Source organism: Oryctolagus cuniculus, chromosome 12 (genome assembly GCF_964237555.1).
Source record: "Oryctolagus cuniculus chromosome 12, mOryCun1.1, whole genome shotgun sequence".
Classification (NCBI taxonomy): domain Eukaryota; kingdom Metazoa; phylum Chordata; class Mammalia; order Lagomorpha; family Leporidae; genus Oryctolagus; species Oryctolagus cuniculus.
Genome location: NC_091443.1, coordinates 66,294,090 through 66,306,398, shown reverse-complemented (window position 1 = coordinate 66,306,398; position 12,309 = coordinate 66,294,090). Strand labels below are relative to the sequence as shown.

At 43.9% G+C, this 12,309-nt stretch overlaps 1 protein-coding gene across 7 annotated transcripts in view; it reads right to left on the bottom strand.

Annotated features, from left to right (window-relative positions):
- The window catches only part of MAPDA (N6-Methyl-AMP deaminase), a 37,221-nt gene that overhangs the window by 21,681 nt on the left and 3,231 nt on the right, over positions 1-12,309 (bottom strand). For all 7 annotated transcript variants that reach the window (XR_011380885.1, XR_011380883.1, XR_011380884.1 and 4 more), the window contains 4 exons: positions 7,297-7,528; positions 6,967-7,097; positions 5,710-5,770; positions 1,886-1,973 (listed from right to left, as the gene is read on the bottom strand). Coding sequence is in view for 4 of the 7 variants with exons in the window: in XM_070054108.1 (XP_069910209.1) it covers positions 1,886-1,973; positions 5,710-5,770; positions 6,967-7,097; positions 7,297-7,362 (346 nt within the window). In the remaining 3 variants the exon portion in view is untranslated. The remainder of the gene's footprint in view (positions 1-1,885; positions 1,974-5,709; positions 5,771-6,966; positions 7,098-7,296; positions 7,529-12,309) is intronic.

The window sequence follows — 12,309 nt, the reverse complement described above, 5'->3', positions numbered from 1 at the left end:
TCTGGTGGGCTCTACAAGACTGTTCCCCAGAAAGGCATCCTTTAAGATGCCCTTACCTTGACTATTAAATGCTTTCTGTTAGTGAAGGATCTCTATCTAGTAAAATACAGAAAATTGTAAGGGAGAAAAAAAAAATCACCTGTGATCCCACCACCCAGAGATAATTAATGTGTCTGTGTAGATATACACATATACAGTTTTAAATAGGTTAGTCACTAGTAGGCATCCATGTACCTCAGTTAATCATTTAACATTGTACTCTGAGTACTTTCCTACATCATTCGAGTGTCTGCAAATATTTTCAATGGCTGCTTAATATTCCATTAAGTTTCATTTAGCCATTCTCCTACTGTTGCATACTGAGGGTAATATCCTCCCTTTCAGCGCCAGCATTGTGGTGCAGTGGATTAAGCTACCACTTGTGACATCACCATCCCACATTAGAACAGTTTGAGTCCTGGCTGCTCTGCTTCCAATCAAGCTCCCTGTTCAAGCACCCAGGAAGGCAGTGGAAGAGGGCCCAAATGCTTGGGTCCTGCCAACCACGAGCAAGACCCACACGGAGTTTCTGGCTCCTAGCTTCAGCCTAACCTAGCACAGGCTGTTGTAGCCATTTCGGGAATGAATCAGTAGACTGAAGATCTCTTTCTCTGTGTCCTGTTTTAAATAAATAAAATAAATCTTTTTAAAAATCCTCCCTTTGAATCTCCATTAGAAGAGCAATCTCTACCAATCAGCAAGTTTTCTTTTTCCCTTTGCTACCCTTGCCAGCTTGGAACTGATTCTATAGTTTCAAAATGTGAGGTAAGAATCTCCCTCAAGGGGCCAGCACTATGGCATAGAAGGTTAGGCCTCCACTTGCAGTGCTGGCATCCCCTGTGGGCACTGGTTCAAGTCCCAGATGCGCCACTTCCAATCCAGCTCCCTGCTAACGTGTCTAGGAAAGTAGCTCAAGATGGCCCAAGTGCTTAGGCCCCTGCACCTACATGAGAAACCCGGAAGAAGTTCTGGCTCCTGGTTTTGACTTGCCCCAGCCACAGCTCAGCCCAGGCCATTGCAGCCATCTGAGAGTGAACCAGCAGATGCAAGATCTCTCTCTCTCTCTCTTTTTCTTCTAACTCTGCCTTTCAAATAAATAAATAAATCTTAAAAAAAAAAAAAAGACACTTCCTTGCTATATCTTAACATTTACTTCATTATAATAGTTCCAAAGAGTTTATCTCTAAATGACTGCAAGGTTACACACACCACAACACAGGTTACACACACGCAGCACAATGTTACACACACCTAAGTGTCTTTAGGTTTTAGACAAGTGCTAAGAGGGACCCAATGACATTACCTAATCTCTCCTGGCATTGCTGGAATGGAAATAGGGACGCAAAAATTCCCTCAGTCCACAAGACCCCTCACCTCAACTCAGGAAAGTTTTACCACATCACAGTGTATTCCTAGCCTAAGGAACTATCAGTCCTTGAACAGTGACTGAATAACCTACATTTCAGTGCCTGCCACAAAATGTGATTCTGCATCCATTCATGGCATTGTGTCAAGACTGCCAGCAATGCAGAGACCAAGAATTAGCCTATGCTTGAGACAACGCAAGGAACATGTGTCCTTTTCTCGCAATGAAAAAAAACTAAACAAGGAAGAACAAAAGATTTGCACAGGCATTTCTCCCTCTCTTAAACAGAACTGTTCAATTTTTACTTCAGGATCATTAACAACATCCACCATGTGATTTGAACTCTGTTGACTGAAGGTCCCTAAGAAAACAGAGAGCATTACAACAGCACAGCCTCACATTTACAACTCACAAACATGTCAGTGACCAAAGCACATGGGAAAGAACTGGACTTTCACTGAGAAGCTAATTAAATTTTACCAGTAGCATTTTCTCTTCTGGGAGTGCTCCTTAGTTCCAGGTATTTGACACCATCATCTGCAAATTCTTTAATGACATCTTTTGTGATCTGACAATAAAGGCAATGTACACAATATTGTTAATGTTAGTGTAAGGGTCCCAGTGAAAGTCACAAGTTCTATAGTTTTATTTTACTAGCTAAATTTAATTTTCAAGGAATACTGGAAATTCCCCAGGTGGTGTGATGAGCTAGCATATTCCTGATGATGGATCACATTCTATAACAAACCTGTTACATTTCCTAACAGCTCCCATCCCCTCATTCCCATACATCCGGGGGGCAGGTATCTGGCCTAGCAGTGAAGACTCCACCTGGGATACCAGTATTCCATACTGGAGTGCATGAGTTTAAGTCCTGGCTCCACTCCTAATCCAACTTCTAATAATGTGCACTGTGGGAAGCAGGAAATGTTAGCACAAGTAATTGGATCCCTCCCACCCATGTGGGAGACCTGGATTGAGTTCCTGGATACTGGTTTTAGCTGGGCTTAGCCTCAACTATTGTGGGCGTGTGGGGAATGAACCTGCAAATGGGAGCTTTCCCTGCCTCTCATATATTTTTTTTAAATACTTATTTATTTGAAAGGCAAAGTTTCAGAGAGAAAGGGAGAGAGACAGAGACAGAGAGAGAGAGAAAGAGAGATCATCCATCCTCTGGTTCATTCCCCAACAGCTGCAGCTGGGCCGAGCCAAAGCCAGGAGCCAGGAGCTTCTTCCAGGTCTCCCAAGTGGGCAGCGGGTATCCAAATACTTGGGCCATCCTTTGTTGCTTCCCCAGGCACATTAGCAAGGAGCTTGATCAGAAGTGGAGCAGGGGTCGGTGCTGTGGTGTGGTGGGTAAAGCTGCCGCCTGTAGTACCAGCAGTACCTGCAGTACCATCCCACATGGGTGCTGGTTTGAGTCCCAGCTGCTCTACTTCTGATCCAGCTCTCTGCTACCGCCTGAGAAAGCAGCAGAAGATGACCCAAGTGCTTGGGCCCCTGCACCCACGTGGCAGATCCGGAAGAGGCTCCTGGCTCCTAGCTTCGGATCCGCATAGCTCCTGCCGTTGCGGCCAACTGAGGAGTGAACCAGCGGATGGAAGATCTCTCTCTCTCTCTCTCTCTCTCTGCCTCTCCTCTGTGTAACTCTGACTTTCAAATAAATAAATCTTTAAAAAAAAAGAAAGAATACTTAAAAAATTTTAAAAAAATCTCTTAGCTTTGTCTCACAGATGTTTCATTTGTTAAATTGGACATCTCAGTGTCATTCTAGCAGTACTAAATCAAATGTACAGAACCAGGGCCAGCACTGTGGCATAGCGGGTAAAGTCACTGCCTGCAGTGCCAGCATCCCACATGGGCGCTGGTTAAAGTCTTGGCTGCACCACTTCCGATTCAGCTCTCTGCTATGGCCTGGGAAAGCAGTAGAAGATGGCCCAAATCCTTGGGCCCCTGCACCTGTGTGGAAGATCCAGGAGAAGCTCCTGGCTTCAGATTGGCGCAGCTCCAGCCGTTGTGGCTAATTGGGGAGTGAACCAGCAGAAGGAAGACACCCTGCCCCCCGCCTCTCCTTTCTCTAACTCTTTCAAATAAATAAAAAATAAATCTTAAAAAAAAATGTACAGAATCTTTCTCATCTAATACAACTTTTTACTAACTTTCATTTTGAAATGATGAATATGGTTCTATATACTCATGGAGTTAAGTTCTCGAATCTAAAATTGTATCATTTTCCTTGGTAACACCCAGCAACAAAGTGAGATCAAAGCCCCTGTCGTGGATATTCCTAGCAGGGCTCAATGGATCTGTTAGAGTGGCTGCAAGAGAACGCCCTTGGGGTGCCCATAAATCCCTGTGCAAGTCTCTAATTAGAACTTACCACATTATGTTGAATTTATCCGCTTCTGGGTCTGTCCCTGCAACATGATTATAAATTCCTCAGAGGCAGGATTGTCTCTTGCTCTTTAGATCAAGAAGGCCCGGTACCCAGAACATTTTGAGCACTGGATCAACTCTTGTTGAACTAAATTATTACAGAGTTAACTCTCCTCTAAAAGGTGATTAATTTACTCACTACTTATCACTATGATCAGTCTCCACAAAGGAGGAAACTTTTTCACTTTTTTAAAAATTTATTTGACAGAGTTAGACGTGAGAGAGACAAAGAGAAAGGTCTTCCTTCCGTTAGTTCACCCCCTAAATGGCCACTACAGCCGGAGCTACGCCGATCCGAAGCTACGCCAATCCAAAGTCAGGAGCCAGGTGCTTCCCCCTGGTCTCCCATGTGGGTGCAGGGCCCAAGCACCTGGGCCACCCTCCAGTGCCTTCCCAGGCCACAGCAGAGAGCTGGACTGGAAGAGGAGCAACTGGGACTAGAACCAGCGCCCATATGGGATGCCTGTGCCACAGGCGGAGGATTAACCAAGTGAGCCACGGTGCCAGCCCCTGAGGAGGAAACTTTTTCTTGACCAGTCAAGTTAGTTCTCCAGAAACATAGGTTATGCTTTTTTTAAAAAAAAAAATTGTATTTATTTATTTATTTGAAAGAGTTACAGAGAGGTAGAGGTAGAGGTAGAGGGGGAGAGAGAGAGAGAGAGAGAGAAAGTTCACTCCCTAATGGCTGCAACAGACAGAGCTGGGTGCTGATCCAAAGCCAGGAGCCTCCTTCCAGTCTCCCACAGATTTGGGCCATCCTCTACTGTTCTCCCAGGCTATAGCAGAGAGCTGATTGGAAGTGAAGCAGCTGGGACTTTAACTGGCGCCCATATGGATGCCGGCATCACAGGCGGCGGCCTCACCCACTATGCCACAGCACTGGCCCCTGGTTATGCTTCTTACTTTGCATTTTCCCTAATGGTTAAGAACACTGGCAAGATTTTGCTTCTTTCCATTTATGAACACAGTATTTAAAAACCCATCTTAAAGGTGGATGTTGTGGCCCAATGGGTTAAGCCACCACTTGGGATGCCCACATCCTATACTGGAGTGCCTGGTTCGAGTCCGGGCTACTCTGCACTTCAAATCCAACTTCCTGCTAATGTGCCTGGAAGGCAACGGGTGATGGCCTAAGTGCTTAAGTTCCTGCCACAATGGAAGACCTGGTTAGAGTTCTTGGTTCCTGGCTTCAGTGTTGCTTAGCCCTAACTGTTTGGAGGCATTTGGAGACTGAACCAGCAAATGGAAGATCTTTCCCCTCTTCCTCTCTCTTTCTATGATATGCTATCTTTCAAATAAAATAAATACATCTTTTTTAAAAAATAACTAAAATGCCATCCTGGTCAGTTCAATGATACAAAAGCCAGTCTGTCAAAGCTTCAGATAAGAGAACCCAGTGGTATCCTCTAGTCCGTCATCCCTACCTGGAAGGCATGATTTCCCTAGGGATTCATCACTCAATCTCTAAGCACCTCAGGAATGGCTTCATTCTCTAGCATGTCCATCCAAGCAGTTAAAAGGTCTCCTATGTAGTACAGATAAACCTTTATCAAGAACATGCCCATCTGTTTTCAAGTACTTCGTATGATACACTCTACAGAAAACTGGATCCGATTTTCTCCTCCATTCTGTCCTCTCCAATAGAAGATGCTGAACTTGATTCTTCTATTTTTTATAATGAACACGGTCTTTTACATTAGCTGTAACTTACACAATTGTCTTATACTGGTTTTGAAAAGAATTGTTAGAATAAAGAAGAAAATATTTTTTATCAGACCCTTAAGAGCAAAAGGTCATATGAAACAACAGATGGACATAAATTTAATACACAAATTTTAAACTATCCTAAAAATTCCCTCATATCTTACCATTAGAATATCTTCAGGACTAGTAGTAAGCTGATGAATTATCTGAAACATCTGGAAACATCTGCAACATGAATGAAAAATTTTAACATAATCTAGTCATCAAAAACTTCAAGAGAAACTCACTAATCTGAATTAATTGATTATAGGCTAATAGTAAGTATATATATATTTATACTTACACAGAACTACAGAAAAAAATTTTTAAACATTATATTAACTTTGAAAGATCTATTTATTTATCTGAAAGTCAGAGTTACAGAGAGAGAGAAGGAGAGGTACAGAGAGAGAGGTCTTCCATCCGCTGGTTCACTCCCCAATTGGCCGCAATGGCCGGAGCTGCGCTGATCCAAAGCCAGAAGCCAGGAGCTTCTTCTGGGTCTCCCATCCAGATGCAGGGACCCAAAGACTTGGGCCATCTTCTACTGTTTTCCCAGGCCATAGGAGAGAGTGGGATCGGAAGTGGAGCAGCCGGGACTCTAACCAGCACCCATATGGAATGCTGGCACTGCAGGCTGGTGGCTTCACCTGCTATGCCATAGTGCCGGCTCCCTTACTGATACTTTTAAAAAAGAAACACTAGTTTACCCTCTCCAACCCTACCCTAGTCCCTAGTAGCTGCAAACTGGGGGAAAACATCAATATGCCCATATTTTCAAGGCTACAGAATACTTCATTATTATATGACTTCATAAACAACACAAATCATTGAAAATACTGTTCACACTCTCACAGTTGAAAAAATGCTGTATGTCAAGGTTATATTCTCTGAGCCAGATGCCTGCATTATTTAACTACTTTTTTTTTTTTTTTTTTTTTTTTTTTGACAGGCAGAGTGTACAGTGAGAGAGAGAGACAGAGAGAAAGGTCTTCCTTTGCCGTTGGTTCACCCTCCAATGGCCGCCGCGGCTGGCGCGTTGCGGCCGGCGCACCGCGCTGATCCGATGGCAGGAGCCAGGAGCCAGGTGCTTTTCCTGGTCTCCCATGGGGTGCAGGGCCCAAGCACCTGGGCCATCCTCCACTGCACTCCCTGGCCACAGCAGAGGGCTGGCCTGGAAGAGGGGCAACCGGGACAGAATCCGGTGCCCCAACCGGGACTAGAACCCGGTGTGCCGGCGCCGCTAGGCGGAGGATTAGCCTAGTGAGCCGCGGCGCCGGCTGCATTATTTAACTACTAAAATCTAAATTCTTATATTTCACTTATAATCTCAAACTACTGTTACAGAAAAAAAAGTATGTTTACAATCTCCCCAAACTCACTCTTCAAGAGTTCTTTTCTTTCCTTTCTCAATCATAGTCATCTCATCGTGGATTTTAAAGTCTGGCTTCTTGGCTATTAACTTCTTCATGGTATTAGAACTAATGGATCCATTCAAGTGGGCATGAAGTTCCTAAGAAAAGGGAAAACATCATTAAGTATCACCCAAATTCATATCATTATCCCAAGTACTGGATATCTGTAGTCCATACTAGGCAAATCACATATTAGATTTATCTACCTAAGATTTACTTTTTTTGTGTGTGAAAAGAAACAATATAAAAGTCATTATAATTAGCAATCACTCAAGAATTCCACAGTTGAATGCTCACCACTTTTGGTAGTTCCAGGTAAAAGTCTGTCTTCCATGACTGGTGCTGTTCCTCCACCTCCACCATGATTTCAGCAGGGAAAAAATGGTTCCTCTCCACTCTTACTCTTGGTGTGCAAAATACAGCGTATTTCAGTCAGTAAATTCTGTGGTCCTGAATTTTCTTCAGATTATTTTATTTCCACATATTTTGATGAGATGAGCTCACTAGGTAGGTCTGGGCTCAGCTTCACCTATTTTTAACAAATGTGTTTTCAGATGGTGATATAAAAGCAAACAAATGGAATCCTGTCAATTAATTCTTCAAAGGCAAAAGCTTCTCCACAGCTCACTTAAGTCTGAGGTGGAGAAATTATCACTAAACAATCTGAACTAGAAACAGAAATGGCTCATTTACCTGTTGATGCTTTCTATAAACCTACTTTAAAAATTAAAAACCTTAAAAGGCCTATTTTGTGTAAAACCAAAATTTACATTTTTGAATTGTTAATATACAAAGGAAGAGCAGCAGTATCAAGAGTCAGATGGACCTAGGTTTATCTTTTTACCAGGTCTGCAGTTTAGTAGTGAAGTGGCCTAAACTCATTTATCCTCATAGTTTCAATTTCCTTATTTGTAGAAATGAAGTAAAGATACAGGGTAGTTGTGAGGGTTAGAAGGGTAATTTAAATTTCCCTCTGTTACCTACGATCTGGTGACAACCTTTTCTTTTTTAAAGATTTATTTATTTATTGGAAAGGCAGAGTTACAGAGACACAGAGACAGAGGCAGAAAGGGAGAGAGAGAAGAAGGAGAGAGAGAGAGATGGAGGTCTTCCATCCACTGGTTCACTGCCCAAAAGGCCTCAATGGCCGGAGCTGTGCCGATCTGAAGCCAGGAGCCTGGAACTTCTTCTGGGTCTCCCACACAGGTGCAGGGACCCAAGCACTTGAGCCATCTTCGACTGCTTTCCCAGGCCATCAGCAGAGAGCTGGATTGGGAGTGGAGCAGCCAGGACTCAAACAAGCACCCATATGGGATGCTAGGACTACAGGTGGTAGCTTTAGCTGCTACACCACAGTGTCAGGCCCTCTGGTGACAACTTTTAACTCAGAACCTTTATCACCTTACATCTCAATCACTGACTTCTCTCTTACTAGACTGTATCTCAATGGGGATTATTTTTTATTTTACCACCCTAGTACCTACCACAGGGTCTAGCACATTGTGGGTAATAAATAAATCCTCATTACTCTTCACTTCTGAAAGTAGTTTGTATAAGACTAAACAGAACCACAGGAATCTATAGAAAGGCAAACTCAGGGTTAGATAAAAGTGGCATTTCACTGTAATGCTTTAGAAAGTGCTTAACAGTGACAAATAAAATTGATGGGCTATTAAATTGATGGTGTTTAATATCTGCTGAAAAACATAAAAGACTTCATAAAAAATTTTTTAAAACTTCATTCTTCCATGGGTAATGTCAATTTGTCATAAACTGACTTACAAAGTAAATGTTAATCAAAATATTCCCAAAATTATTTATTAAAATTTTATTTTAATGTTCACCTAGATGACTTATAAAAATATCCAGGAAAGGGACCAGCACTGTGGCATCACAAGTTAAGCCACTGCCTGCAGTGCCAGCATCCCGTGTGGGCGCTGGTTCGAGACCCGGCTGCTCCACTTCCGATCCAGCTCTCTGCTATGGCCTGGGAAAGCAGTGGAAGATGGCCCAAGTGCTTTGGCCCTTGCACCCATGTGGGAGACCTAGAAGAAGCTCCTGGCTCCTGGCTTCGGATTGGTGCAGCTCTGGCCATTGCGGCCAATTGGGGAGTGAACCAGTGGATGGAAGACCTCTCTCTCTCTGTTTCTCATTCCCTCTCTGTGTAACTCTTTCAAATAAATAAATAAATCTTAAAAAAAAAAAAAAATCCAGGGAAGGCCGGCTCCACGGCTCACTAGGCTAATCCTCCGCCTTGCAGCACCGGCACACCAGGTTCTAGTCCTGGTCGGGGCGCCAGATTCTTTCCCGGTTGCCCCTCTTCCAGGCCAGCTCTCTGCTGTGGCCAGGGAGTGCAGTGGAGGATGGCCCAAGTCCTTGGGCCCTGCACCCCATGGGAGACCAGGAAAAGCACCTGGCTCCTGCCTTCGGATAGGCGCAGTGTGCCGGCCGCGGCGGCCAATGGAGGGTGAACCAACGGTAAAGGAAGACCTTTCTCTCTCTCTCTCTCTCACTGTCCACTCTGCCTGTCAAACAAAAAAAAAATACAGGGAAAAAAATCCAAAGCCCAGCAGAACATCATATATTGGCAAAAATATAAATAAAAGATCTGGTGAGAGTAGAACTTGCAACTGTCTTTTTGGAAAACAGTATTTTTGGAAAACAATTTGGCAATATCTATTAATTTAAGGCCAGTGTTGTGGTGCCATGGATTTAGCCACCATTTAGGACATCAGCATTCCACATGAGTGCTGGTTCTGATCCCGGCTGTTCCACTTCCAATCCAGCTCCCTGCTGGTGTGCCTGGGAAAGCAGTGGAAGACAGCTCAAGTTATTGGGCCCCTGAACCCATCCCATGCTCCTGGCTTTGGCCTGGCCTACCCCCAACTATTGCAGCCATTTGGGGAGTGAACCAGTGGATAGACAATCTCTCTAACTCTGCCTTTCAAATAAATAAATTTTTAAAAAATCTATCAATTTAAGAAAAGAAAATAGTTTTGACCTAATAATTATACTTTCATAAATTTGTCCTATATCTCTTAAGATACATACAAATATATTTTTGCAGCACTGTTGATAACAGCAAAAAAAACTGGAAATAACCTAAATGCCATCAATAGGGTAACTAATCAATTATATATCTGTCCAACTGAATATCTACGCCAATATGGAAAGATTTCTATGATCTTACATCACTTTCAAAAAATAGTATCTTTAGAGAGATGGCATTCCTGAACAAAAATATATATGTATGTTTATGTATATTTATGCATAGACTCATAAACAAATATCATACATACTTATATTGTTGTGCCTAAAATACATATGAAATGATACAGAGAAAACTGTTACACTAGAAAGTGGGTCAGAAGTAGGAAAGGTTAGGGGACAACCAGAGCTGTCGCACAGCAAATTAAAGCCACAGCCTGCAGCACCAGCATCCCATACGGGTGCCGGTTTGAGTCCTGGCTGCTCCACTTCCAATCCAGTTCCCTGCTAATGTGCTTGGGAAAGCAGTGGAGGATGACCCAATTTCTTGGGCCCCTGCACCCACGTGGGAGACCTGGAAGAAGCTCCTGGCTCCTGACTTTGGAGCAGCTCAGCTCTGGCCATTGTGGCCACTTGGGGCATGAACTAGCAGATGGAAGACCTCTCTCTTTCTGTCTCTGTAACTTTTTCTGTAATCTTTTTAAAAAAAGATTTATTTTATTTATTTATTTGAGAGGTAGAGTTACAGACAGTGAGAGGGAGATAGAGAGGTCTTCCATCTGCTGGTTCACTTCCCAAATGGCTGCAACAGCCGGAGCTGTGCCAATCCAAAGCCAGGAGCCAGCAGCTTCCTCCGAGTTTCCCACATGGGTTCAAGGGCCCAAGGACAAGGGCCATCTTCTACTGCTTTCCCAGGCCATAGCAGAGAGCTGGATTGGAAGAGGAGCAAGCCAGGTTTAGAACAGGCGCCCATATGGGATGCTGGCACCACCGGCTGAGGATTAACCTATTGTGCCGGCCCCAATAAAATAAATCTTAAAAAAGAAAAAAGAAAGAAAGGTTAGGAGAGAAAATTTTACTTTTGGGTACCTTATATACTTTTCTGCTGTTTGAAAGTTATACTGCAATTTGAAACTATTTTTATAACTTAAAAAAATGCTTAAAAATAAATTTAAAAACTGGTGCTTACAATACACCTTTATTATCACAAACAGAAAAGGTGAAGAAATTTTATGTTTAGACAAAGAGTTGACAGCCTACAATGGCATTTAAGATGGGTGGTGGAGGCCGGTTCCTCGGCTCAATAGGCTTATCCTCCGCCTGCGGCGCCCGCCGGCACACGAGATTCTAGTCCCAGTCGGGGCGCCAGATTCTGTCCCGGTCGCTCCTCTTCCAGGCCAGCTCTCTGCTGTGGCCAGGGAGTGCAGTGGAGGATGGCCCAAGTGTTTGGGCCCTGCACCCCATGGGAAACCAGGAAAAGCACCTGGCTCCTGCCATCGGATCAGCGCGGTGCGTCGGCCGCAGCGTGCCGGCCGCAACGGCCATTGCGGGTGAACCATCGGAAAAAAAAAAAAAAAAAAAGGAAGACCTTTCTCTCTGTCTCTCTCTCTCTCTCACTGTCCACTCTGCTTGTCAAAAAAAAAAAAAAAAAAAAAAAAAGGTGGGTGGTGGGGCCAGCACTGTGGCATAGCAGGTAAGACTGCTGCCTACAGTGCCAGCATCCCATATGGGCGCTGTTTCGAGTCCCAGCTGCTCCACTTCAATCCAGCTTTCTGCTGTGGCCTGGGAAGTAGTAGAAGATGGCCCAGGCCCTTGGGCCCTGCACCCATGTGGGAGACCCAGAAGAGGCTTCCAGTTCCTGGCTTTAGGATTGGCTCAGCTGGCTCAACTGGCTCAGCTCTGGCCGTTGCAGCCATTTGGGGAGTGAACCAGCGGACAGAAGATTCTCTCTCTCTCTGAGCCTCTGCCTCTCTGTAACTCTGCCTTTCAAATAAACAAATAAATAATTCTTAAAAAAAAAAAAATATGGGTGGCTAGCTTTTCATATACATTTTCGATTCTATTCCTGAATCCTCACCTAATTTGTGCCTCACTTAGCCATCCCCTAGACTGATCTTTCACCACCCTGGAGTACATTTATGGACCCCCTGGCTACTATGTTAACCTGTGGAGATCTGAAAGCCACCAAAACAAGCATCATCTTTACACATTTTTAAAAAGACGCTATTCCTTGCAGAAGATGCTGCTTCCCATGAAAGCAAGCCCTGACAAATCCAACCTTCTTGAGCTACTTTTGGCCTGGATCAGAAGCAGCTGAGAACG